At 41.3% G+C, this 25,980-nt stretch overlaps 2 protein-coding genes across 2 annotated transcripts in view; both read right to left on the reverse strand.

The window, feature by feature from the left end:
- Positions 1-1,557: 1,557 nt before the first annotated feature.
- LOC146672994 (NLR family CARD domain-containing protein 3-like) overlaps positions 1,558-25,980 on the reverse strand; it is a 172,171-nt gene continuing 147,748 nt past the window's right edge. The window contains exon 12 of the mRNA XM_085401412.1: positions 1,558-2,996. The gene's annotated coding sequence lies outside the window, so the exon portion shown is untranslated. The remainder of the gene's footprint in view (positions 2,997-25,980) is intronic.
- Positions 2,993-24,358, reverse strand: LOC146672995 (uncharacterized). The gene is made up of 12 exons (XM_085401486.1): positions 24,223-24,358; positions 20,835-20,950; positions 17,177-17,317; positions 12,300-12,342; positions 11,941-12,117; positions 11,624-11,843; positions 11,113-11,253; positions 10,910-11,019; positions 10,467-10,560; positions 5,865-5,922; positions 3,708-3,754; positions 2,993-3,547 (listed from the first exon to the last, which is right to left on the reverse strand). The coding sequence occupies exons 1-12, from the start codon at positions 24,277-24,279 to the stop codon at positions 3,012-3,014; spliced, it is 1,740 nt and encodes a 579-aa protein (XP_085257612.1). The 5' UTR covers positions 24,280-24,358; the 3' UTR covers positions 2,993-3,011.

Consider the following 25,980-nt stretch of genomic DNA (forward strand, 5'->3'; position numbering starts at 1 on the left):
TTCTTCCCTCGGTTCTAAAGGACAAGCTGGAGAACTCTGGAGTGGACCATCACCTCACTACCTGGATCCTGGACTACCTCACCGACCGACCACAGTATGTGAGGACTCAGGGCTGTGTGTCGGACAGGGTCGTCTGCAGTACGGGGGCCCCACAGGGAACGGTTCTGGCTCCGTTCCTCTTCACCATCTACACTGCAGACTTCTCCCACAATTCCACCCAGTGCTTCCTGCAGAAGTTCTCTGATGACTCTGCAATAGTCGGCCTCATCACTGATGGGGACGACAAGGAGTACAGAGGACTGACTCAAGACTTTGTGGACTGGTGCCAGCTGAACTACCTCCAGATCAATGCCAGTAAAACCAAGGAGCTGGTGGTAGACTTCCGCAGGCACAAGCATTCTCCACTGCAACCACTGAACATCCAGGGTATGGACATTGAGGCTGTGGACAGCTACAGGTACCTTGGTGTTCATCTGAACAACAGACTGGACTGGACTCATAACTCAGACGCCCTCTACAGGAAAGGGCAGAGCAGGCTGTACCTGCTGCGGAGACTCAGGTCGTTTGGAGTGGAGGGCCCACTCCTGAAGACCTTCTATGACTCTGTGGTGGCTTCTGCTATCTTTTATGGTGTGGTCTGCTGGGGCGGCAGCATCTCTGCTGGGGACAGGAAGAGACTGAACAGGGTGATCCGAAGGGCCAGCTCTGTTCTAGGATGCCCTCTGGACCCAGTGGAGGTGGTGAGTGACAGGAGAATGGCGGCTAAGCTGTCATCCCTGTTGGACAACGTCTCCCACCCCATGCAGCAGACTGTGACAGCACTGAGCAGCTCCTTCAGTGGGAGACTGCGGCACCCACGGTGTGGGACGGAGAGATTTCGCAGGTCTTTCCTCCCCACTGCTGTCAGACTCCACAACAAAGACTTTAACTGAACAAACACACACATCCATACATATGCAATAACACTAAGTTGTATTTTTACTCAGTTGTATATAGCATTCGTATTCTATTTTTATCTTATTGTATATTTTTATTCTATTTTATTCTACTGTATATAGTATTTTATTTTATTCTATTCTGTACAGCTGTGTACTGTATTTATTCTTATTGTATTCTAATTTTTGCATCATAACTTTTGCACTGTCCACTTCCTGCTGTGACAAAACAAATTTCCCACGTGTGGGACTAATAAAGGTTATCTTATCTTATCTTATCTTAATTAGTTGGACGTCCCCAGATTGACATCAGCCTGCAGTCTGTGACCTAAGGGAACGGCAAACAAAAGGAGAGGGAAAGAAAACATGCAGCCTGCAGACACGTAACAATGTTACACACACATAACATAACATAATGTAATGTCTTCATATTTCTGGCAGGTGATTGTGGGAAAACGTGATTAACATATTTTTCTTGTTTGTGGATGAAAAAAGTAACGCTTATCAGGCTAAATAATTACTTGTCCTGTATCGACAGAAGAGAAGGACAGGGCCCAGGTCCATATCAGTACTGTGTGGCTACTACTGGCATGTCCATCGAACTGGAGGTACTCCTGGAAAGTTGAGAAAGTCTCTATATTGATACAAAAATGTGACACAACAATTTCAGATAGAAAATAGTGTGAGTGGTGAGAGAAAGATTTTGTGTGTGTGTGTATTGTTGAGAATGTTCAGAAAAAACGGCAATTATAGATTAGAAAAAAATGGACAGTCATTCACAGTTATAGTTTAATGACTTTTCAAATGTCGAGTGTTTATATGAAAATAATTGTAATAAAGAGTTGGAAATACATACATACAACAGTCTCAAGTTTATTACATAAAACTGAAAAGCATGATAAATACAACAATCTTTAATTCAATTTTATTTAATTTCATTTTATTTTATCTATACAGCGCCAAATCACAACAACAGTCACTTCAAATTGTAAAGTAGGACTTACAATAATACATGTAAAGAAAAACCCAACAATCATTTTACCCCCATATAAGCAAGCACTTTGGTGACAGTGAAAAGGAAAAACTCTCTTTTAACAGGAAAAAAACCTCAAGCAGTATCAGGCCCAGGGGCAGCCTGATAGTTCAACTTAGTTTTTGCACTTGGTAAAGCAGAGATGCTGATCATTTTATTAAACATGAAAGAATTTAGACAGTTTTGAACTCTTAGTGATGCAACAGTGTTTTTTCAACTTTAGAACTGGAAGCAGAGTTTGGACCCGGATGGATCCTCGAGGCTCCTCACTACGATAGCCATAATGATTCATCAAGGTGTGCATCTTCGTAGCTTACCAAAGTCGCACTTTTTTTGAAAGATTTTTTAGCGCCGTGTACCACATAAAATCGGTTGGGGTCAGTAAGCACAACCAGAATTCATGCTCAAGGCACACCAGATTATAAGACGCGCTGTGGATTTCTGAGAAAATGAAAGAATTTTAAGTGGGCCTTATATAGTTTCAAATGAGGACTGAAGCCTTTGCTGTTTATTAGATCAGCCGCATGTATTATGATCTCTCAATACAATCATATTCTGGCTATAACTGCACTTAAAATCTATTGAGCCAATCATTTCGGCTTATATAGCCGAAACATTTTCAAATCATGAGCTCCCAACAATGAGTGAAACAGTAAGAGCATGTAGAGAGTGTGGAAACATCCCATTAAGAAAGAGAAATCAACTTTGTTTCAATGAGCTCAGACTTGTTGAAAATGCAGAGGAGCTGGTTGTGAACTGAGCTTCACAGAAACACAGCATATTGATATTCACTTTGAAGCTTTGAGTGGAAAAAGACAGAAAAAACAACATGTGGATCCTGGAATAATGGGAGCTTCCATCTTTAAAGGACTGAAGAGCAAGAAGTTTACAAGGAATCATTTAGAACAGCTTAAAACATCAACTGACTGAATGTATGAATCTGAAAACGTGTTTCTGGGTGAAAGAGACAGACATGTACAGACTGAACTATCTGTTCAACAGTCAGAGTGTTTCTCTAACAAGAGACACTCTTTACACTCCACTCAGCACAGAGTCACTGAGGAATCAGAACTATCAGGCCAGAGTGTAAACCCAGGATAAAGAGTTTGAGTGAATGTGGTGTTGAAGGTGTGGAGGTGGATCAGAGTGTCAGAGGAGACTCTGTAGAAGGACAGAGTGCCAGCAGGACAGTCCATATACACTGCTACTCTGTTAGAGACAGAGGAGGAGGAGGAGATGGATGTTCTTTTTCCATTATACCAGACAGAACGAGGACCATCATCAGAGCAGCTCAGGCTCCAGGACTGATCATTGCATCCAAACCTACAGTCTTTACTGCCTCCTTTCCTTCTGATTCTTTTGTAACTCACTGATATAAAAATGTGTCCTCTCCACTCGACCTCCCAGTAGCAGAGGCCAGTCAGACCATTTCTACAAAGCAGCTGAGGATAAAAATCAAATCTGTCTGGATGATCAGGATATGACTGAACCTCCTTGTCATATGTCACCTTCCTGTTGTTGTTAGACAGTTGGAGGTTTGTGTTCACTGTGTTTGTGTCAATTGTGAGTTGACAGGAATCTGATGGAGAGAACAAACAATCCAGCTGCAGTTATTGATCCATCATCTGTTCATTGATTGACACTTTGATGATGACAGTCAGGATGAGTGATGTGACAGTTTGAAGATGGTTGAATGTGTGTTGCTTTGTTTTCATCAATCACATTAAAAACACACTTACACTTTCTCAAACCTGGTCTCAACCATTGGCCCCCAGCAGGCTCCACCCTGAAAGGAGAAAGGCAAGAAAGGAGACCAGATCAGACCAGCACAGTCTCTTTCAGCATGCACACATGGACACTGCATCGCTCTCATACACATACTGTTAGACACTAATAAAGGAACACTCCTACATTTTCATTGTCGTCATTATCTTTATATTCCTCTTCTGTTTAGCTAAAAAGAACACCTCCTTGCCTTTGCTGCCAGCTGTTTTCTTCTCTTAGTGTCAGTGTGGTTACTGTAGATGACCTCTGACCTTTGAGTGAGTGCAGCGTTTTAATGTGTTTTAATACTACCTGAAACCTGTTCATCTTGTGATTTGTCCACATGCACACAGAGAAATTTCTGCCTCTTTCATGATATTCCAATCAGCACATTAGAAACTATTATCAGCTATCTGTCTACATTTGTATGACTGGGATAAAGAGAGATTGAAGTGAAGGGGTAAAGTGTCTTAATATATGTCTTAACATTAAAAATGATCAAAGTCCCAAAAAATTGGTTTTCCCTAACCCTAATAAAAAAGCATTTTCATTCTTAATGAAATATAAATAAAATGACAAGTTTGATCATCATGAGAAATGTTTGAGTAGTAAAATGGACCGTTCTAATATCTGAATTTTGTGTTTTCAGACATGATACAGCTTCAGGCTTTTCCACTTGTGTGGAGGAAAGTAGGAAGATAAGAACTATATCCCCAAGTTATCATACTCCAAATGGACCATGTTCAGCATCTCCATTGCCGAAGCTGCTGCACTGAGTTGCGGCCGGAAGGTGTTTGGTTTCTGTCGTGGTGGTAACCCCCCAACCAAATGTTGGACACCAGACGTGAAGAAGGAGTCCTATCAGGCTTGGTTGGCCTGTGGGACTTCGGAGGCAGCTGACAGGTAACGGCAGTCCAAGCTGAACGCGGCATGAGCAGTGGCTCAAGCAAAAACACAGATGTTGGAGGAGCTCGGAGAGGCCAAGGAAAAAGACTTTCGGACTGCCTCACAAAAATTCTGGCAACCCATCAAGTGACTCGGGAGTGGAAAGCGGTGCTCTACCTGCACTGTGTATAGGTGGACCGCTGCTGACTTTGACTGAGAAAATTGTCGGGCGGTGGAAGGAATACTTCGAGGACGTCCTTAATTCCACTGGCACGTCTTCTGTGGAGGAAGAAGAGTCTTGGGATGACCCCCCCCCAACCTCTGGGGGTGAGGTCACAGAAGGCAGTTAAACAACTCCTTGGTGGCAGTTGTGGCTGAGGTGAGGCTCTGGATGTTGTAGGGCTGTCCTGCCTGACATGCCTCTGCAATGTTGCGTGGAGATCAGGGGCAGAACCCCTTGACTGGCAGACCAGGGCGGTGGTCCCCATTTTTAAGAAGGGAGACCAGAGGATGTGTTCCAACTACAGGTGATCACACTCCTCAGCCTCCCTGGGAAAGTCTATGCCAATGTGTGAGAAAGGAGAGTCTGTCTGTTAGTCAAACCTCAGACACAGGAGGAACAATGCAGTTTTCTTGATACTGCAGGTACTTGAGGGCGCATGGAAGTCTGCCCAACCAGCCTGTTTGTGTTTTGTGGACTTCGACAAGGCATTCAACCGTGTCCCTTGGTGTTTTCTGTGGGAGGTGCAGCTGGGGTGTCTGGCCCATTGCTACGGGCCATTCGATCCCTATACAACTGTTGCCAGAGCTTGGTTTGCATAGCTGGCAATAAGCCAATAAGCAACAATAGAGGCCAGTGTAAAACTATACCAGCACACTGCACATATGGCAACTGCCATATTATAATGTTGCAAGCAATCCCAAACTCCAGTCTTCTGTACTCCAATGTGCAGTAAGAAATCTATTATCCTCAACAGTTCTTTCCAGGAACATCATCTGAACAATTTTCAGTATAAACTTGCTGGTCCTGTCATAACTTTTTCTGGCATCACATGTTGCACAAATCTTTAAGCCACATTTAAACTGTTTGCTTGTCATATACTGTTTGTGTGTTTCTCCAGATATCACAGGATGTCTGATTCCTGATATGGAACTCATTTTCTGCATGAATCAACAAAAAGGCTAAGTTAAGGAGAGAGGAAATGTTTTTTAACAATTTCTCCTTTTTCAGGAGGGTTTTTGCATACCTGAGAGCTTCCAGTCTCTTGTGTAGTTGCTTCTCTTCAGGGAACCGGTGCTTAATTCCTGTAAATGCATCTTAAATCATAATTGGTCCATTAAACATTTGACAATGTTCTAACTAGCAAATCAAATCAATTCATGTTACTTTAGCAGTATGAGGGCTCTGGTCCCCCACAAGCATTGTGTTTTTTGGGCCTGTTGCAGTCTTAACCTAATTCTATCTGTAATTTTTGTTTTGTCAAATGACTATCAATGTGATGGCCATCATCATGACTACATATTACTAACACGAGTTAGTCATCCTGTTTCATTCTAAAAAATTAACCCAGTCAATCAACAACAACAACAAACTTTATTTATATAGCACATTTAAAAACCAGTGGTGTACCAAAGTGCTTAACATGCAAGAGGGTAAGATGAAGTAACAAGGAAGGATGAGGGCTATGGCAAGGTACCAAAATGTGCTAGCAGGTTGAATGGAATTAAAACACACGAAGGCAAAAGAATTGCATATAAAAGCATAAAAGAAGGCTAAGTGTAGAGGATAAAACAGTCAATTTTTTTTTTTTTATTTATTTATTTATTTTTGTCCCGTTTGGATCTATAGCCATCAGAATTGTTGTCTTAAGGCCAAGAAAGATGCCAAGCGGATTTATTTTATCAAGTGGATCATCGTGGCCTTGCCATATTGGTCCATTTGATTGACCTTTATTATAATTATGAGTTTTTTATTTTCAGTTGTTACAAACGGGACAGACATGACTGTGGGATAGGACAGGGGGAAAGAATGAAAGAGAGGGAGAGAAAGAAAACCAAAGGGGAGAAGAGACAGTGAGAAGGGGGGGAAGAGAGAAAAAACAAACAAACAAACAAAAAAAACAAAACTCCTGGGTCACCTGTATGGAGAGAAAAAAAAACAGAAGAGAAAGCAAACAACAAAGAGCAACATAATAAGAAAGAAAAAAAAGCACCATCACAATAAACTAGCTAGCAGTAGATATCAATAGTTACTAAATAATAAACGATATTGTGCAGCACGCAAGATAGACAGCGCACAATGTGCTTTGAGGCAGCAGCCAAGAAAGCTGTAGTCCACGTCTGTGAATACCCATGTGTACACCTGTGTGCATACCTGTGTGGATCAGCATGCTTGCATTCCAAAGGTTTCTCCATGTAATGATCTGCTAGGGAGTGTGGGGAGCCACAGCCCTGTCCTTTATGGTATCAAGCAGGTATGGAGGAGATCAAAACTCCAGACATCCAGAGGCCCCCAGAGCACAAGAGACCAAGGAAGACCCACAGAGGGGCAGCCGCGCCACTGTTCTAGTAAGAGCTGAGGAGAGTCCCAGATGAGGGCTCATTCAGCAGCCGCGGAGCAGAAGCCAGGGGGAGTTGCAGTGACGCGCCCGTGAGCTCCGTCGGCAGCCAGCTGTGCCTGAGTGACCGAGCCCCAGGCCGAGAGGCCGGGGGCACCCCACCTCCGAAATGGCCCGAGCGAGCCCCAATAAGCGGCCGCCAAGGAGTGAGCCGGTGTGTACCCGGACGCCCACCCCCAGACACAAAGAACCACCAACGCACCGACACCTGAGGGAGTCCGCCACCGGCAGGGGAAGTGGTGGTGGGTGGAGATAGGCCCTCCAAGGTTTGGAGGCCTGAGATGTCCCCAGAGAGGTGGCGTCTGATACCCAACCTGACATATAGACACAGACATACAGGCACACACAGACACAAACATCCATTCCCACCCTCATGCTCTCATATGCACTTACACCACACTCAACCGACGTGGAGACAGACATAAAGAGACGCTGTACACACAATCACACTCCCCAAGCGTACTCTACCAACCGGGTCTAGGTACCCCTGCCCCTGGAGGGGGGAACTGCACCCAGACCCAGGTGGTGTTACCCTTTTCCCTGCGGTGGGGAGAGGCAGACCGCCCCGACTCCGCAGCAGCAGGGAGGCCCCACACCCCAGACCGCAGTCGGACGGCCAACTCCTCCTAGCCCCCCCGCTCCAGCAGGCCGCAGAGAACGGGGGTGAGAGAAGACTCCAAACCTCCCTCCACCCGCTCATTGTAGTGTTGATGTATGTGTGTTCTAAGGTGCAATTAAAACCCAGGAGGGCATGGAACTACCTGCCAGAGAGCAGCAGGTAAGCGCATAGTCCCTCCTGCTAGCCCTCAATGTCTACGTGTATTTAAAATTGAGAGGTGGGGAACGACGTCAGGGGTGAGGTGTACACCTTGATGGTAACTTGGACTCTGTGTATCGTGCCCACCCCCAAGATCCTATATGTATGTGTAATGAGGGTGTGAGTAATGTGAATGACTAAGTTGTGGGATAAAATTGAGGCAGAGGCAGCCAGAAGGGGACGGGGGGGGGGGGGGGGGGGGGGGGTAGCCTCCTCTGCACCCTGGTGACATACCCCTACTCCAAGGCCCTGTCAAGTCAAAATTTTTTTAAAATGAATTAAAAGCCAAAGATAAGAATAAGTGTTAAGCTAACTATCAAGCAATCGTTAACTGGTAGAAAAGGTGAGGCTAAATAAGTGGGTTTTTAACCGCGATCTGAAGGAATGGATGGAATCAGACTCGCGTATAGCGATGGGGAGGTTATTCCATAAATCGGGTGCAGCCAAGGCAAACGCGTGGTCACCTCTATTCTTCAGCGAAGATCTCGGCAGTACCAAGAGTGACTGGGAAGATGATCTTAATGCTCTATTAGGGGTGTATGATCTAAGTAGCTCAATGAGGTAGCTTGGCGCTATATTGTTAATAATTCGGAATGGTAAGCAGCAGGATTTTGAATTGAATGCGGTACTTCACGGGAAGCCAATGCAGATCAGCAAGAACAGGGGTAATAGAGACACGCCGCCCACTACCAGTAAGGAGACGAGCAGCTGCGTTCTGAACAATTTGGAGTCTATGGAGGAGAGTAGAGTTAGACCGAAGTAAAGTGAGTTGCAATAATCCAACCTAGATGTCACAAAGGCGTGGATAAGCTTTCCAAGGTCCCTATGTGGAACATTATGTCTGGCCTTGCTAATAAGATGCAATTGATGGAAACAAGATTTAATAACAGAGGACACTTGTTTATCGAACTTAAAAGAGCTATCCAAAAATACACCCAGGTCACTAACAGTGTCAGTGAGGAAACTGTTAAAGGAACCGAGGGAATTCACGAAGTTGGCTACGGGGGACTCTACTGTCAAAGACGGTAATTTCCGTTTTCCTGTCGTTTAGATTAAGAGAGTTACCTACATCTGTATGTCGTCGACATAACAATGATGTGTGATGTTATACTTCTCAAAGATTGCGCCTAAGGGGAGCATATACAGTGAGAAGAGCAGGGGGCCAAGGACAGATCCTTCAGGCACGCTGCAGGAGACAGGTGCAGCAGAGGAGAAATAAGGGCCAAAATTGATCGAGAAGGACCAATTAGAGAGGTATGACTTAAACCAATCTAGGGCGGCACCTCCAATGCCAACTGTGTGTTCAAGCCTCGCTAATACGATGTTATGATCTACCATATCAAAGGCCGAGGATAGATCTAGTAGGACCACGATTGAAGAGCGTCCGGAGTCAGCAATCAGAAGGAGATCATTGAGGACTCTGAGCAAGGCCGTTTCAGTACTATAACAGGGTTTGTAAGTGGACTGAAATTTATCATAAATGGCATTCGCATCCAAATATGGCTGGAGTTGTGAAAGAACGATCCTCTCCAGTGTTTTGGACAGGAATGGAAGGTTAGAGATCGGCCTATAGTTCCCAAGATCGTTATGATCAAGGTTCCTTTTTTTAAGAACGGGCTGGACAACAGCGCGTTTGAAGGCTAAAGGAACAGAGCCTGCAAGTAGAGGTATATTCATTAGAGATAGGATGCTGGGTCCAATTACACTGAAGCAGTCCTTAACTAAACGAGATGGAAGGATATCATAAGCAGGAGAGGTGTTCTTTGATTGGTCAATAAGTTGCTTGAGAGTATGGAGTGACACCGGCTCAAACTGTTGAAATGATGATGAACAACCAGGGGTGGGAATAAAACTCGACACTGAGGGGAGCGAGGACTTAAGCTGTAAAACTTTACGAATAAAATGAGTTAAAAGAATTTCACAGAGAGCAGGAGAGCACGCCAGTGGCATTTCAGGACAGGGGTTAACCAATGAATTGAAAACATTCATGGTCTCAACTATGTTTTTGTGTGGGTAGAGCATTTGGGGGGTTAAGCCAGGGGAGATTACCTTTTTGTGAGCAGGAAGTCACACAAATGCACCCATATCCACACACACTCACTCACCTGCACATATATACACACTTACAGAGACACACATACACACACACACTCAGTGCCCCCCCCCCCCCCCCCCCCCATGGACCATGTTGGGGGGGGGGGGGGTTGCAGTGAGTGTTTGTGTAAACTGTGTCACAGACTAAATGGTTGCAGGGGAAGCTGGTTTTTTGGAGTGGTCTGAGACCGAGGGCAGAGATGCTACTCCGAGATCCTCCCCTTGCTAGCATGTAAAAACCGGTTTTTGACTTGCTTTCTTCACAGAATAAGTCTGAATTTGCGGGCCTGTCGAAGCACAGACCAAACAGTGGTACTTACCTGGAAATAGGTAGAAGTGTTTTGTCAGTGTGTCTCTCTCTTTGGTTGGCATCTGCTTCTGTTCAGAGGGGAAATCTTCAAATTGTTGCATGACCTTTGAGATTAAAATAAAGTTACAGTGATGTCTGACACAGCTGCTCATATTACAGAAAATATATATTGCAGTCATAGAGAGAGAGAGATGGAGACATTATTTCCATCATGTTTAGAGACAGGAGGATCATCTCTTATTTTGCCTTGTTTCAGGTCACAACAAATGAAGGGCATTACAGATTTCTAGCCCCATTGCCAGCTACGAGCATGGGAGATCAACGTGGTATGAAATGGACTAGTAATAGTAGCCAGAAAGAAAATGCAAAAATATTTAGAAAAACTTAAACATGCAGAGAAAGAATTAGGAATAAATTCAGGTTAATGACCAGATAAAATACTGGCAAACTTACTTTTTTGAATAGTTCTTCAATATCATCTTGACAGCACCCCGTGAGGATCACATCACAAATGTAATGGAAGAAATTAGAACCATATTCTGGGTTTCTATATGAATAGGTGTCTACAAAGAAACAGAAACATAATTTGCTGCATTTAATTGTGTTTGTTATTATACACTATTATAATAATAGTTACAAGAAGCAGGATAACTTACGAGGTGTGCTCGAATGAAAACCAATGAAATCCTTTTCTATGTGTACTTTTCCAACTTTGGCAATGTTTTTTGGTGGAGGGCCAGTGTTTTCTGTCCCCATGGATTGTCTGCTTGCATCTACTGTAACTACTCCTTCATTCTCTGAAACAAGAAAGATGTGTGCAAACAGCTATTCTTGATCATCTTCAGGTGCTCTGTTGTCATACTAAAAGCGAGAAAAACTGCATCATGTGTATTTAACATCATTACATCTAGTAAACCATTAGTTTTATTACATTCTCCAAATTATTTTAAAGATTTCAAAAGTTTTGGATTTTCTTTGCCTGTAATTAATTTTGTTCATGGTTTTCTTGTTTCTTTAAAAAGAGACACTGACCTAAATGAGACAAACTAAACAAAATATTTCATAACATCACTACTACAAATATAACTGGTAATAATAATAATAAACACATGTGTAACAGTAATGTTCAGCATCTTTTTGGTGCATGTCAGGCTAGTTGATAATCACCTCCTCTACAGGCCTGAATGATTATGACCTTTGGCTTGTTCATTAGTGCAGGACAGTTCTTTGTGTTTAAGCGCTCATAAATTTTATCAATTTCAAAGTTCTTCAGGTCAGAGCCACGGATAGTTCCCAAGTCACCATGAGACATGAGAACCACAAACACACTGTCTGTGTTAAAGAGCTTTCGATGCTTGGAGAAACGAATTAGAGCCTCATCAATCTCCTGTAAACAGAAAAGTTGAACATGAATTTGATATTTTACTCAGTTTGAACATCAGCTAAGTGGAAGTGAAATAATGCTTTCTGTCTGTAGAATTTACCTGTGCAGTCAGGTCTTGGTAATATACCACTGCATAGCCCAGATTATAGAGCAGGTTGAGCACGGCTTGTGCGTCATACTCAGCACCGTGTCGGTTTGATTTCAGATCATAAAAATGTCTAATATTGATCAGCAGTGCGATGCGATTTGATATGGAATATTCAGTCACAGGGTAAATCTGAAAGAATATATAATTTAAAGGAAAGTCTTGAGATCACTGTAACAAACTTTATTTAAATTTTTTGTAATGCAGTCAGTTACAAATAGACAGTAATTAGCTTTAATTTAATATTAACTGCAAAAAGCTAAAGACAAGAGCTCAGTTAACAGATATGAGATGAGAATTATATGGTGACTCACCTTGTTACAATCTATGTCATCTGTGCACATCGCCATGTTTAATCTATAAACACATTGAAAGATATTTGTAGCTGGAGGACTGACTCAGCATCAGTTTATCAAATGATATCCATTTTTTAGATTATTCACTATATATCACATAATTTCTCTTCTTCGGGAACAGACAGGAAAGACAACAAGAAGGTGTACAAAAAGGGTTTTTTGATTACCTAATCACAAAAATAAAGTTAAACTAATACAAGACATGGAAGAAAAAAAAAACTTAACTCAAAAGAGAAAATAAGCCAAAGACTAGAGATAAGAAGCAAACTGAAGATGGAAGTGTGGGTTTCTCTACCTCATGCTGGAAGATAAATTATAAAAATAAAATAAAAAAAGATACTTTTCCTGCTTTCCCGGGAGGCTGGACATGAAAGCCATGGTTCTGGGTCAGTTGACCCAGCATTTTGACATTCTGTGTTTTGTCGTCTGTTATATATTAAGTTTAACTGCTTAGTTGTAAGTTCATTTTTATTATGTCTCTGAGTTAACTTGTAATCAGTTTAATTTCTTGACCTTTGGGTTCCCTTTGTGTCTCTGTCCTCTGTGTCCCTCTCTGTGTATTTGTGTGCATCCTTGTGTCTTGTTTCCCTCTTCGGTTTCAAAATGTGCCAGTCTTGCATTACATCTTTTCCTGTTTTATTTTGAGTCTTGTGTCACATGTTCAGGGTGTTTCGTTTTGCTTCTTCTGTCTCGCTATGTATAATTTGCCTTAGCTTTGTTTCCCCATGTGTTTTCTGTTCCTTGTCATTCCTTGTGTATTTAAGCACTCTGTTTCCTGTGTCCAGCACCCAGATCTCCCTCATGGCTGTGTTTAGTTTAGGTGAGTTTTGTATTTCTGCCATCTCAGTAATAAAGCTGTGTTTTGAGTTTAAGCCCTGTCTGCAAGTCTGCATCTGGGTCCTATCCTGTCTGATTCACAGCCAGTTGATGGTAATGTCTGCCATCCATCAGGGGGGGGTTTCGGTGGGGGACTTCTGAAAACACCCTCCAAACTTCAGTCCTCACATGTTAGCAAGAAAACAATGATATTAAATGTAAAGTTCGGGGGTAACCTGTTAAATCAGCTCTGAGCTAAGGAGTCTGAGAGATGAAACGTGATAATGAGTCCACCAGAGCCTTTGTTTGTTTTATTTTGGGGGTTTTTTCTACAGCTTGGTAATAGAGTGGTAATAGTAGGGTTCCAATGAAAAACAAGAACATAATTATGTGTTAATTTCTAAGCAATTACCACTCAATTACCTGTAGTAGTTTTATGTGCAATAAGAAGGAAACAGAGCTGAAAAATGCAAATGCAACTGCCTGTTTCTATTTAACAACATATCAAGGACAAAGAAGTGCGCCAAAGGCTAACTATTTGCTTCTTCTTTGGCTTGCCTCATAGATCCATGACTAAAAATCAATGTATTATAACAATACATTTAGAATCAAACCAACATTCCAGCTACTGCAGTAGCACTGCAAGAGAAGTTTTGAATTAATTAATTAAGTAATAGTAATAGTAATAATTAATTAATTTAATAGAACTTTTTAATTCTTAACCCTCCCAGGTAGTGATGGTAAATTTCAGTTGACCAGAGAGTGCAAAAATGTATATTTTCACTCAAACTTAATTTGTTTCTCTTTTCATGTAAATCCTACTGCTAAGATGAATGATTGTAAAAGAAAACAACTATTTTATAGAGCAAAAAAGAGCAAAAAATTCTAAAGAGAACATTTATTTATTTTTATTTTATTAGTATTTTCCTTAAATGTGTCAAATATATATTTTCTCATCTTAATGTCCACTGAGCTGTGAGCCAGGGGGCGGTAATGCGCCTTAAAATTGGTTGCCAACCAAGAAGAGGAAGAAGCTGTGAGCCGGGAGGGAGGGGGTGAGTGAGTCCTGAGTGATTCACTTACGCTACGATTCAGCACAGGAAGGGAGGTGGTGAGTAGCTCAAATGTGCTGTTAGCGTGTTAGCAGCGCGATGCTACTATGAACCGAGGAGCTGTTGTCTTGATGTGAGCTTCTACTCAGGGTTTTTTCTTCCAGTTCAGAGCAGAAATGTTTTTGTTAAGAATGGCTGTTTATATATTTATATTATTTACTGTAGTTATTGGTGAAAAAAGCTTTGTGTTGTGAAAAACTGAAATCTGGAAATTAGAATTGTTGTGCCTTATTTTGTTGATGTTTTTACATATATTCCTTTTGAAAATACTAAAATTTGTATATTTATTTGTTTTTGTTTGTCTGATAGCATTTATTTAAAAAATAAATCAGACATTTCAAACAGTTACTCACTACTTGAATATTCTTTTCGCCAAGTACTTTTTTACTCTTACTTGAGTAACTTTTTTTGACGACTACTTTTCACTTTTACTTGAGTAATACTATTTTAAAGTAATGCTACTATTACTTGAGTACAATTTTTGGATACTCGACCCACCTCTGCTGGCGCATCAAAAATAACATGACCAATTTAAAATGACACAGCAACAAGATGTGTTTCAACTTGTGATTAAACGCAGACTTCAAACTAGTAACCAGTTTACATGCTCTCCTCCTTGTGTTTAATTTCTTGTCTCCACTGTCTGTATTGTACTTTCATGTCTCTCTCTCATCTCTCTCTTTCTCTCTCAGCCGTGTTCCCCTTTCCTTGGTCTCCTTGGTCTCAACTCCCATAACTGTTTTCCGTGTCTCCCCAGTCCATCCAGTTTCCTTGAGGCCTCCTTCTTCCTTGCTCCTATATGAAGTTGCGTGATTTTGTCTGTTCATGTTAGCTGTGTCCCTAATTACCCTCATGTGGATTTATTGTGTCAGTTTCTTCTGTTCATTGTCTTGTCTCTGTTCAACATTTGCCAAGATTCGGGTTATAATGTTCAAATGGTTCCCATGACTAGGTTTGATGTTCTGTATTCTCTGTGTTTAGTTTTTCCCAGTATTGTTATAGTTTAGTTCCCTCTTGTCTTTTCATTTCTCTGTTCTTTTCAGACCTAAAAAAAGCTGCTCTCTTTTGGTTTAAATTACAATTTTTTCTCATACCTGATTTTTGTCTATGCTTGGTTCCACTCCACGCACCAGCCATCCAGCCTTGACAGTACTGAAGATGATGAGCTCTCAACCACCTCTGTCAAGCTAAGGGAGGACATGATCTACACTGTGGACATACTAGGCTGTGAGTGGTGTATTGGGAGGCAATCACCCACCAGCTGCAGATACTTCTTTCTAGTGGACGGACTACAGTCATTGGTGCAGCTCAGCTGTTGCTGTGGCCAGAAATAGAGAGTGGTGTTGGCACTTCAGCCTACTTGTTCGTCACCCATCACCTTTCTGGCAGGCTTATAGTCGGAGGATGAGGACTGGAGAGCCTAGCTAGCACTTCCCTGTGTCAACTGGAGGGTCAGGCGTGCTCCGTTGCCACCGTCGGTCACAGGGTTGGCCTATTTTGCCCATGCTGCCAACCTCCTGGTTGTCCCCCAGAACTGTGTTTTATTGTGGAATCTTGTGCTCTAATTGTTATTCTCTTTCAGATTTGTCTCGATATTTTAAATATGTCTTCCATAACCACTTTCTTTCCTACCCGATTTTTACCATGTAATATTATCTAGATATAAACTATGCTGTGAAAAATGGTCCTCAACACTCATATGTGATTCTAATGTATTCATATGTAATATTCTTTTAAATGCATCACTAATTAAGTTTGTTTTAAAATGTTATTAACATGGTTATTCATTTGTTGTTGAATAGAAGCACCCAGTTTTAAATTTTGCAGCTCTGTTTCCTGGTTATTACACAAAAACTATCATGTATTAAGTGGTTATAACAACATAGTTGCTTTCTTGTTTCACCTAACCTGTTATTTGTTGTTTATTAACGAGCCTTAATAAAAAGTGCAAGAAAAAAAAGTGGATGCGGGACTGACTGTATCAGCTCCCCACTATCACATCTCACTGCTTTCAAAAAAATCACTTCTTGATTCAGGCTTATTTCCTACAGAATCAGACTGAATGGGATCTGGTGGACTCAAAATCATCACAGTAAAAAAAACTAAAAGTAAACAGCTAACACTGATAGATGGTCAATAATATACTTATTCATATTCAGGAAGTATATCAAAACAAAACAGAAAATTAAGTCTAAAATATTTGACTTGAGCCCTGCGACAGACTGGCGACCTGTCCAGGGTGTACCCTGCCTCTCGCCCTATGACAGCTGGGATAGGCTCTGAAAAGGATAAGCGGAGGCGAATGGATGGATGGATATTTGACTTGATCATTAATTGCAGTATTCCCCATCCAAAATAAAAAAAAATGTTAAGCGTGTGAAACTTTGCTGACAGTAACTGCTGTGACCTCTTTGTGCAGAAACTATAAACATTTTTGTAACTGCAACAGTACAGATTTCCCCACAGATATGAGCATCAATTTCAATTCAATTCAATTTCATTTATATAGCACATGTGTCACAACAACAGTCGCCTCAAGGCGCTTTATATTGTACTGTAGATCGTACAATAATAGATACAGAGAAAAACCCAACAATATGACCCCCTATGAGCAGCACTTTGGCGACAGTGGGAAGGAAAAACTCCCTTTTAACAGGAAGAAACCTCCGGCAGAACCAGGCTCAGGGAGGGGCGGGGCCATCAGCTGTGATTGGTTGGGATGAGAGAAGGAAGACAGGATAAAGACAAATTTCCTTTTCAGGACAGCATCACTGTCCTGAAAAGGAAATTGACCAAGTCTAATATTTTATCTTTGTTTTTTTCTTTGTTTTCTTTGTAAAAAAAATTCAGGCCATTTTTGTCCAAGAAATCATAAACATCTAAGGGAGCTCATTACAATTCTCTGACCTTGTTGGTCCAGGCTCATCACTGAAGTCTGGAGGTTGACCTTTGGACTGGTCACTGGTCACACATGGACAGCTGGATCTTGCAGACTCTACTCTGTCCTCCTCTTCCTCCATCATCATCTGCTTGAGGACTTCAGTCAGTCTGAGAGGTAAACCACAAACAGTTCACATTAATAGAAGTAACTGAGTTACAGTCGCTGACCTCTGACCTGTCATGTAACCTAGAAACCAGGTCACATGATTCATAGCAGAGATACCTGAACTAACCTGCTGAAATGTAAGACTTTCCAACAACAAAACACAAAAACAAGAAATGGACAGAATATTAGGCACAGCTCTGAGTGTTATGCACGCAGTACACTGCCATCTCCGACCTCCGTATGAAACCATATTAAAGCTCTTTTATGGCCACTCAGACACTTTAGGATAACATGATGTTCACACATTATATATGTGACTGTCATAGTTTAACATGTGAACTTCATGCATGTAACATTCATGTTGAATCAGATCTCAGCTCCACATCAGCTTTGCTGAATAATCTAAAGTTTCTTTGACATCACGAATTAGACGCTGTCATGAACACACCTCCATGTTTCAGTTTTCTCTGATACACTGAACTAAGTCTTAATAATGATGATGAGCTCCTGCAGGCTGTGGCTTTATTCCTGGAGATGCATGAATCACATGTTTAATCCACATTTGGACTGTTTTGTCCCCTCAGTTAAACTGAAGTCATTTAAATATGAGTGAAACTAAAGCATCAGCTGACAGCTGTAATCAGCACAAATCACCTGTCAGAGCTCACAGTATTTGACTCTGAAAGTCATTCACAGTCTGCAGCTCAAACTCTTCTTTGCTGAATTGGAGAACATTGTTTCTGTAAGTTTACAGAAAAGTTCACCTGCACTGATGTTCACATGAAGTGGATCCACAGTCAAACGTCTCAGCATAGAAACACTCAGACCTGATCATTGTTTCCATGCTGTCCTTTATCTTAGAAATGCTCCAGTGTGCAGCAGTTTGTGCTTTAGCTGTGAGTGTGGACGCAGTTCACGGCAGGACATATTTGAAGCATTAAATTGTTCAGGTGTGTGTCCACCTTTACAGGGAGAAATATGCTGCATATGAAGTGGAACACAAATTGCTAATTTTACTACTTTGGGAAATGTGACAACAAGGTCTGAGCAGCTTTAGCTTTTATTTTACACACATGGAAGCACCTGTCTAAAACTGTCATTCTATCCATCAGGTGGTGACAGCTGTGGTTGTACAAAGACTTCTGGTCCTTTACAAGTTTACAGGAAACACTTTGTTGCTGAGCTGATGGTCTGAGTCACTCATTTTGTCAAAGTGAATAAAAACTCTCTTTAGAAAATTATGAGTTATGTAAAAAGATGATTAGCTGCGGTATTTTTTGTGTCGTCATTGGCTAATGATTGGTCAATAAATCATTAGCCAATGAGCAAAAGGTTTCGCGGTCACACATCATCACATCTGGTTTCTTGTAACAAAGATTGTAAGAGTTATCACTTTTCTCCTGAGTTAAAACATCACTTATCTCTTGAGTTAACACTTATCTCAAGCCCTGAACCCTGAGGTCTAGATTTGTTCTTATCCAGCTAACTTCAGATTAATCTGGGTTTTCTGTGCTATGAAGGTTTGTCACTTATTCATCCTGGTAAGATGTGGGACCTCTGTGGGGAGAGAAAGTGTGTCTAAACTCTCTTTGTTAGCTGATGAACATCAATAATAAGCATCTCTACTAGCTCGTCAGTTGGCTTGGACTGATAACAGCACTTTCTTTGTTTTTTAACCCTTTAAGACCTACCACAGAACCAAGTCTGCTAAGCTTATCTTTATAATTTTACATGTTGTAGTGCCATTTTTGGGAGCATTTCAAGTTGCTATAAATGAATACAACCGTTATAGCCCAAATTTTAATGTTATATATATATACTACAGGAAAAATGAAAATAAATATTATAGTGCTAATTTGCCAAAAAAACCCAGCATGTGCGTCAAAATAAACTATTTCCAGCAGTGCAATTTGAGTTCTAAGCATCCCACAAATGATACAGAAAAGCATAAAGTCAGACATGATTTTTAAAAACACCAATAAAGGCTTATAAGGCCCTGAAGGTAAAAAAAAAAACAAAAACGAAACAAAAACAAACCTAGGACAGGCTGATGGCATAAAATGTATGGAAAAAAACCCCCGTTGCTATTATTCTTTCTGGGTCACAAAATAAACTTTTATGATATTTTCAGGCGAGAATGTAGCTGTGTAAACTTCAAATATCTTCTCAGTTTATCAAGACATCACATATTTGTCAAAGTGCTCAGACATTTTTGAAGATGTCTGTTACCCACCAGCTCGAAGCTAACGGGAGGTCGAGGCCCACTACAGCCAGGGGGAAGGCCACACTCCCGGCACGTTGTGCCTCAACCTCCCGGTCGGCTTGGAGCTGGTGGCCTCCGAACATTTGCGAGATTTCTGTAGCAGTTCTACAGGGATTTAAAAAACCGAGCGAACCCTGCATTTTAAAGGGCTAAAAGGATGTCCTCTGTTATCAGCAGGGGGAGCAAGCATAATGGAAGCTCATTTATTCCCTGCCTGCATTCATGGATTTTAAATGTATTCAGATTTTTCTATAATTATGCTCATATCACAGTGCTGAATGGGTGACGTGTTTAGCACCATCACCTCACTGTGAAAAGGTCCTGGGTTTGAGTCCACTGGCTGGCCGGGTGCCTTTCAGTGGAGTTTGCATGAGGTTAGGTTGACTACAACAAACTTTAACTGCTGGGATAAACTCAGTTCTATGCACAAACAGCCAGAAATAGACTTGGTTTAAGTAGCTGCCAGAGAGGAGGGGTGAGCTGCTGCAGCAGAGAGCCAGCTGCAGAGCAGGAGCCGTGAGCACTGCAAAGTCCTGAAGTTTTTGTGAATTAAAAAAAGCCAAACATGAACATCTATGTGAGGTACTTTGGGTTACAGTGTCATCAAATGTGTGAAAATTCAGCTTCAAAAGTTTCTACTCATCCTACGACATGCAGCACAACATGACTGATGGAAGAAAACATGAGCACAGACATCCAACAACATCCAGCAGTTAAATTAAATTAAATTAGTTGTAATGGGGGAATTCTAGTTAACCCTCAAATTTAGATTTAGATGGATAAAACTTCACTGTATGATTTTTGTATAACCTTTGTATGCTTAGATGAAGTATGTGTATATGTCAGGATAATCTGGTGGAAAAAAACTGCTTAGTTTTGCTTAACAATGTTTCACTATGGCATGTGCTAAATGTTGACCAGTGCCTGAAGCTTCCTGAGTAAAGACAGTGGGAGTCTCTGCCCAGCAACAGCCTGTGGGACAGAAACCTGTTGCAACTAAAAGATACAGAGAGCTGTGTGTGTGTGTGTGTGGGGGGTATAAAAGGGACGCTGTGATGGGTTAGAAAGCTCATTACTATGAGCCTGGGATTTTTTTTGATGTGTGTGTCTGTTCTCCTGCATGCAGTAACAAATACCAATAGAAAATTCCATGATATAGTCCAGGCTGGTTCCTGTGAATAATGATGGAGCAGTGATGTGAGTGCTGAGCTGTGACATGGAGAAGAGTCATGGACAGTTAGAGATGGTCATCTCACCTCTGAGCTTTGGTCTGGCTCTCATGTTCCCCACACAGAGTGCTTTTAGAGGGAGGGACTCCCTCCTCTCTGTCCTCACACTGATCCATGCTGCTCAGCTCACACACACTTTCTACCTGCAGAGGAAACACAAATCATTCATGTGCACATCAACTGAAATCCTGCTTTCCATCATCATCAGTGTCAGCTGGATGCAGTCAGGCAGCAGTGTGAGGCAGAGGAAGCTGCCATCAGCTGCTCTGCTTCTAATATCAGTCCACTAGATGGAGCCGTGAAGCCCACACGATGCATTCACTGACACACGCTGATTATTTCTATTTCTATTTTCAGTTGATGCCACACTGGTGCTTTCTGACTGTGCAGCTTTACTTTAAACTGCAGGAGAAGTTTAGCAATTACAGCTCCCCCAACTGCCTCCCCTCCAACCAAAAACTGGAGGTTACAGAGTTAAACATGCTAAGATTTTTATTGGGAGTGAACAAGAGGGACTCAGAAATGTGTATCAGAGGGACAGCTAAGTTCAAATACTTTGGACACAGTGAAAAAGAGAGGCTGACATCTACACTTGATGAAAATCATGTCTGTGTACAATTTGTACACAGACATGATTTTCCATATAATTGTATTTTTATATAGAAATACACTAGTACTTTTTTATATCAACGGTAATATTAAAAAAAGATTTTTAAAACATTAAGTTCATCGATAATTTTATTCATTCGTAACACATTACATCTGTTGACATACCTGAAACTGATATCTAATTATCTTTACATGTTCTCAGTTATTAACAGAAGGGTGCAAATTTAATATAATAATTTTGGTTTGATTGATTGACTGTGATTAACAAATGCAACAACTACAACTACAACTTTTATTCACTCAGATATGCTGTGACGTTAAAATGTTAAAAATAATCTGTTATGCTGAGTTTTATTCTTGGACTACAGGACTAACTTTACCTTTCTGTTCTCTCATTTAACCCTGTTCATCCTCTGTTTGAAAGTCTTTTGAATTCTCGTCTAAGACCAGCCTCTCTGCTGACTTTCATTCTACAAACAGAATGTGGTGCTGTGGAGATTTAGAGAAATAAATCTACCATGAACAAAAGAAACAAAAAAGAGCAAAGAGACTGATTTTCTTTTGGAACACAGATATATAGAAATGTTTCAAAAATCTTTAAGGCAGTGAAATAATGATCCCTATATTTATTATATGAACACCATCAGAGAAGAAAAGAGGTGGATCCTGAGCTGTTCTTTAAAGTCAGCATTAGTTTTTGTCACATTCAGGTTTGTGAAAAATGGAGAGAGGATCCAAATGCAGGATTTGCAGACTGGTTTAAAGTGTACAGGGATTTATTATGGTGAATTAAACAGGAAGCACACAGAAGGTGTTGACGACGAGACGAGGAACTGGGGCAAAAAAATCAACCATCAGCTGTCAGCAGAGCAATGTTTAACTGAACACTTCCTCGTGTTTCAGTGTCACACTATGTGTTTCTTGCATATTAACCAAGTTATTAACATTATATTCCACTCAGTTCCTCCCATTTCCATTCTTCTCTTTTTCATGAATAAATCTGCGTTCTTGTTAAAAGAGTGCATGGACAGTCAGCATCAGGCTGCTTGCTGCTCCGCAGGTCCTCATGTCTGCTGACCATGACAGACTCAGACCAGATATTCTGGACACGACCATCTGATCAGCTCCATAGCCGTTCTGATCTTCACAGCTGAACATTTCCATTTGTCAGACTTATTTTTCTTTTGAACAGTTAATTTGTGTTTAATTTGAAACTGATTAAACGCAAGTATCGGGGCTATGTTCAGCACTTTACACCTCACACATTCATTATGGAGGCAGAGCTATAAGTGTGTTTGAGGCTGCGACACGTTACTCTGACCTTAACTTCGTGAATCAATAAGTATACTTCATTACAACAAACAGAATTTTACCATTTATCGGTTCAGCCACTTAACACATCTACATGTGTAACTGAGACACCATATAAATGTATTTGACACAAGATTAGAACCACTAACTTAAAAAAAGCATCAAGTGGAAATTCATTCAGACTGAAAACAGTTCAAAAATGAGAAAATTCAAAGTGTTTAAAACTCTGGGACTAATAATGATCAAAAGCTTCTAACACTAGATGAAAACTCAGACTCAAATCCAGTAATTAAGAAGCAAAAAGCACAATAGGCAAGTGACATCAAGACAAACACATGGGAATGCTGAAGAGTCCAAATAATGTCATGCCTCCATATGCAGATATACTTAACAAGCACAGGATTTCAAACAGGCTGAAAATGAGGTCTGTGAAAACCTTTATTTTTTCTAAACAGCTTTTTTCGCAGTAACTCTGAACTGAGCTGGTGCTGCCTCACCTCGTGCTGTTTTTCACATCACTAAAACCTGAATGTCGACTTCCTCAAAACAGGTTTTATTTTCTTTTTTACAGTTTAAAGGGAAGAGCAATGTTCCACCAGTGATGATCAGTATCTGATGGCGCTAAAGGTTTATACAGATTGATTTAAACCGTTTATCTCGGGAACACATGTTTCAGTGCAGAGTTACTAACTGTTAACCAGTGTGGAATCAATAGGTTCAAGATATATAGTTATACAAGTAAAAACACAGGGAAATGTAACCTGACACGCTCCTCGACTTGTGCAAAAGAAGGCGGGGGGGCATTATACATTAGATGAATGTACAGTAGTAGCATTGTATGCAGCAAGCAGCTGAATTATGTAATCATGCGATTTGTCTTCAAGCACAACAGTGGTCCAATGTTTGTCTCGAAATATGAGCTGAACATTTGGTCCAAACATCATAGAGCAGAAACAAACAGTACAGTTGTTTTTCCTCTTTTTATTCTTTTTATTTTTAAAGGCACATTGCATCCAACAATGTTGCACTACTGCCATCTCCTGGGTTTTACTGCTGCATCACTTCCATTTCCTCAGATCATCTTGATAAGTTTGGTACTCTTCAAAAAATGAAAAATCTTTCCTTTCCCTTTATCATGACTTTACTGATTAATCACCTTTTCATACTGGAATTGACTAGTACTACCCATTTCTACCCTCATCATTGTCGTTTGATCAACATACTTCCTGCAGCTAATAAGCACGTTTAGTCGTTTCCTTAGCATTGCACCTACATAAACCAGTCAGATGTTTCCCCATCCTAAAAAAAAACAGGCCATTCACAAAACAGTGGCTTGTTTTAGTTTTTTGTATTCTATAAAAATATCTCCCTCTTACTTCATTATCCCATGCCATTTTCCGTAACTTCTTACTTTCTATCCAAACTATACTTTTGCCTTCAGAACAGTAAAGTTCCTAAAGACACACTGTTAAAGGAAGAAACAAAGCAAACTTACGGTTTCTTCAAACACACACATGAACAACAAGCTCCACTCCACCTGGACACTAAACATGGACACACAGGTGAGCTGCTTCCTGAGAGACGAAAGAACTCCATGTGAAGACGGTGAGAGGGCCACACCTTCATGTGCTGGTTTACAAAAATGTCGTCTAACTGCTCAGACTGGCTCAGAGTGAACAAGCTGATCACAGTGTGTCTCGTCAAACCATAAAAGAGTTTTAGCTGTGGCATACAGGTCAAAGGGTTATTGTCCCACAGATGATTCTGCTTGTTGTGGTTGGGACAGGTGCTATTTAGGAGAGTTTGTTTTTTAGGAGGGGGAGATGTTCTCAGAATGAGTGCATAATCAGACGCATGAAACAGATCAGAAATGAGCTGAGCTTCTTTTTCTCAGCAGTGTGCACACAGTGAAAATGAGTACAAAGTAAAAAATGAGTGTGAGTGAAATCAGCCCAAAGTAACAGAATGAAGCTCACTAGAAGAAAACCTCCAGAGCTATCTGGTACTGGAAGGACTTCTCTGGCCGGGCTCCAGAGAGGCTAGCTGCCAGGCCAGGCCAAGCTCCACCACCAGCCAAAGAGGCCAGCTGCCAGGCTGGTCACAATCAGCCAGGGTTTCGGGTGAGTTCATTGTGAAACCTGGCCCCACCTTATCATGCGAATTCCTGAGGTCAGATGGCCCAGGATGTGAGTGGGCGTTAAGGCGTCTGGGAAGGATCTCAAAACTGGATTATAGATGGCAGAGAGTTGGTGTCGTAAACCCGCCTCTGTTCAAAGATGGTCGCTCACAGTGGACATAGATGCTTCTTTCACTCCTCTTTCAAACCATCTGTCCTCTCTGTCCAAAATGTGAACTTTGGCATCCTCGAAAGAGTGACCTTTGACCTTTAGAACTAGATTCTTGTCCTGCTAATTCTTGTGCTGTGGTGGTGGCTCTTCTGTGTTGTTCTTGTTCATGTTTAGTCATTTAGTTGTTCCCAGTTTAGATTATCTTCAGTTTGGTTTGCCATTTTCAACTTGCGTTTTATTTTCCCAATAAACCTCCTTCACACCTCCACAAGTGCCTGCAATTGGATCCTCCTTTATTTTTCTCCACGTGGCTCATTACACTCGCCCTGACAGTACGGACCAGCAAGATTATGGATCCAGGGGCATTCACCCCACCCAAGCAGCTTCAGGAGGTCATTATCGACTCTGCTTCAAGATTAATTAACCTGTGGCTTGAGTATGAAGGAGAAGCGTTTCTCTACACTGTGGAAGCCAGGCTACAACACCTTGTTCCCGGTCAGCCCTGGCTATTGGACTCACTGCACCTGCATGTACAGGATTTCATTTTCCACAAACTTCACCTCCCATCCACACCTTCACCAAAGTCAAACGTCCGGCCTGTAACACAGTTAGTAGTTCAGTTGGACCCTAGAGGTTAGGATGCCAGCACCGGCTGATTCGCCTGACAACTCTGCTGAGCAGTCTCAGCGGTCATCCCCTGCGGAGAGCTCCAGTGAGTTCACCCATCCGCCTCTGTCCTCCGCTGGGAGTATTGGTGTATTGGTAAACAATTAAGCAAATACAAGTAATCTGCAATAAATTACAGGTAGTGAGAAAAATAAACTACTAACTCTTTTACGCTACACCCACACCTACACGGGTGATTTTGAAAACGCAGCTGTTTGGTCGACGTAAACGGTGTTTTGAATCACCAAAAACTGAGATTTTTTAAAACTCCTTTTTTGGGTTTACGTGTGAACAAGGAA

This window comes from Rhamphochromis longiceps, linkage group LG3 (assembly GCF_057381845.1).
Source record: "Rhamphochromis longiceps isolate RC_006_pf linkage group LG3, R_longiceps_female_GT1.1, whole genome shotgun sequence".
Taxonomy (NCBI): Eukaryota; Metazoa; Chordata; class Actinopteri; order Cichliformes; family Cichlidae; genus Rhamphochromis; species Rhamphochromis longiceps.

Coding starts and splice junctions, on each gene's coding strand:
- LOC146672995 (XM_085401486.1), bottom strand. CDS start 24,279: ATGTTTAGTGTCCAGGTGGAGTGGAGCTTGTTGTTCATGTGTGTGTTT. Junction 17,318..20,834: donor AGCCAGACCAAAGCTCAGAG/GTGAGATGACCA, acceptor TTTACCTCTCAG/ACTGACTGAAGTCCTCAAGC. Junction 5,923..10,466: donor ACACTTCTACCTATTTCCAG/GTAAGTACCACT, acceptor ATGCATTTACAG/GAATTAAGCACCGGTTCCCT.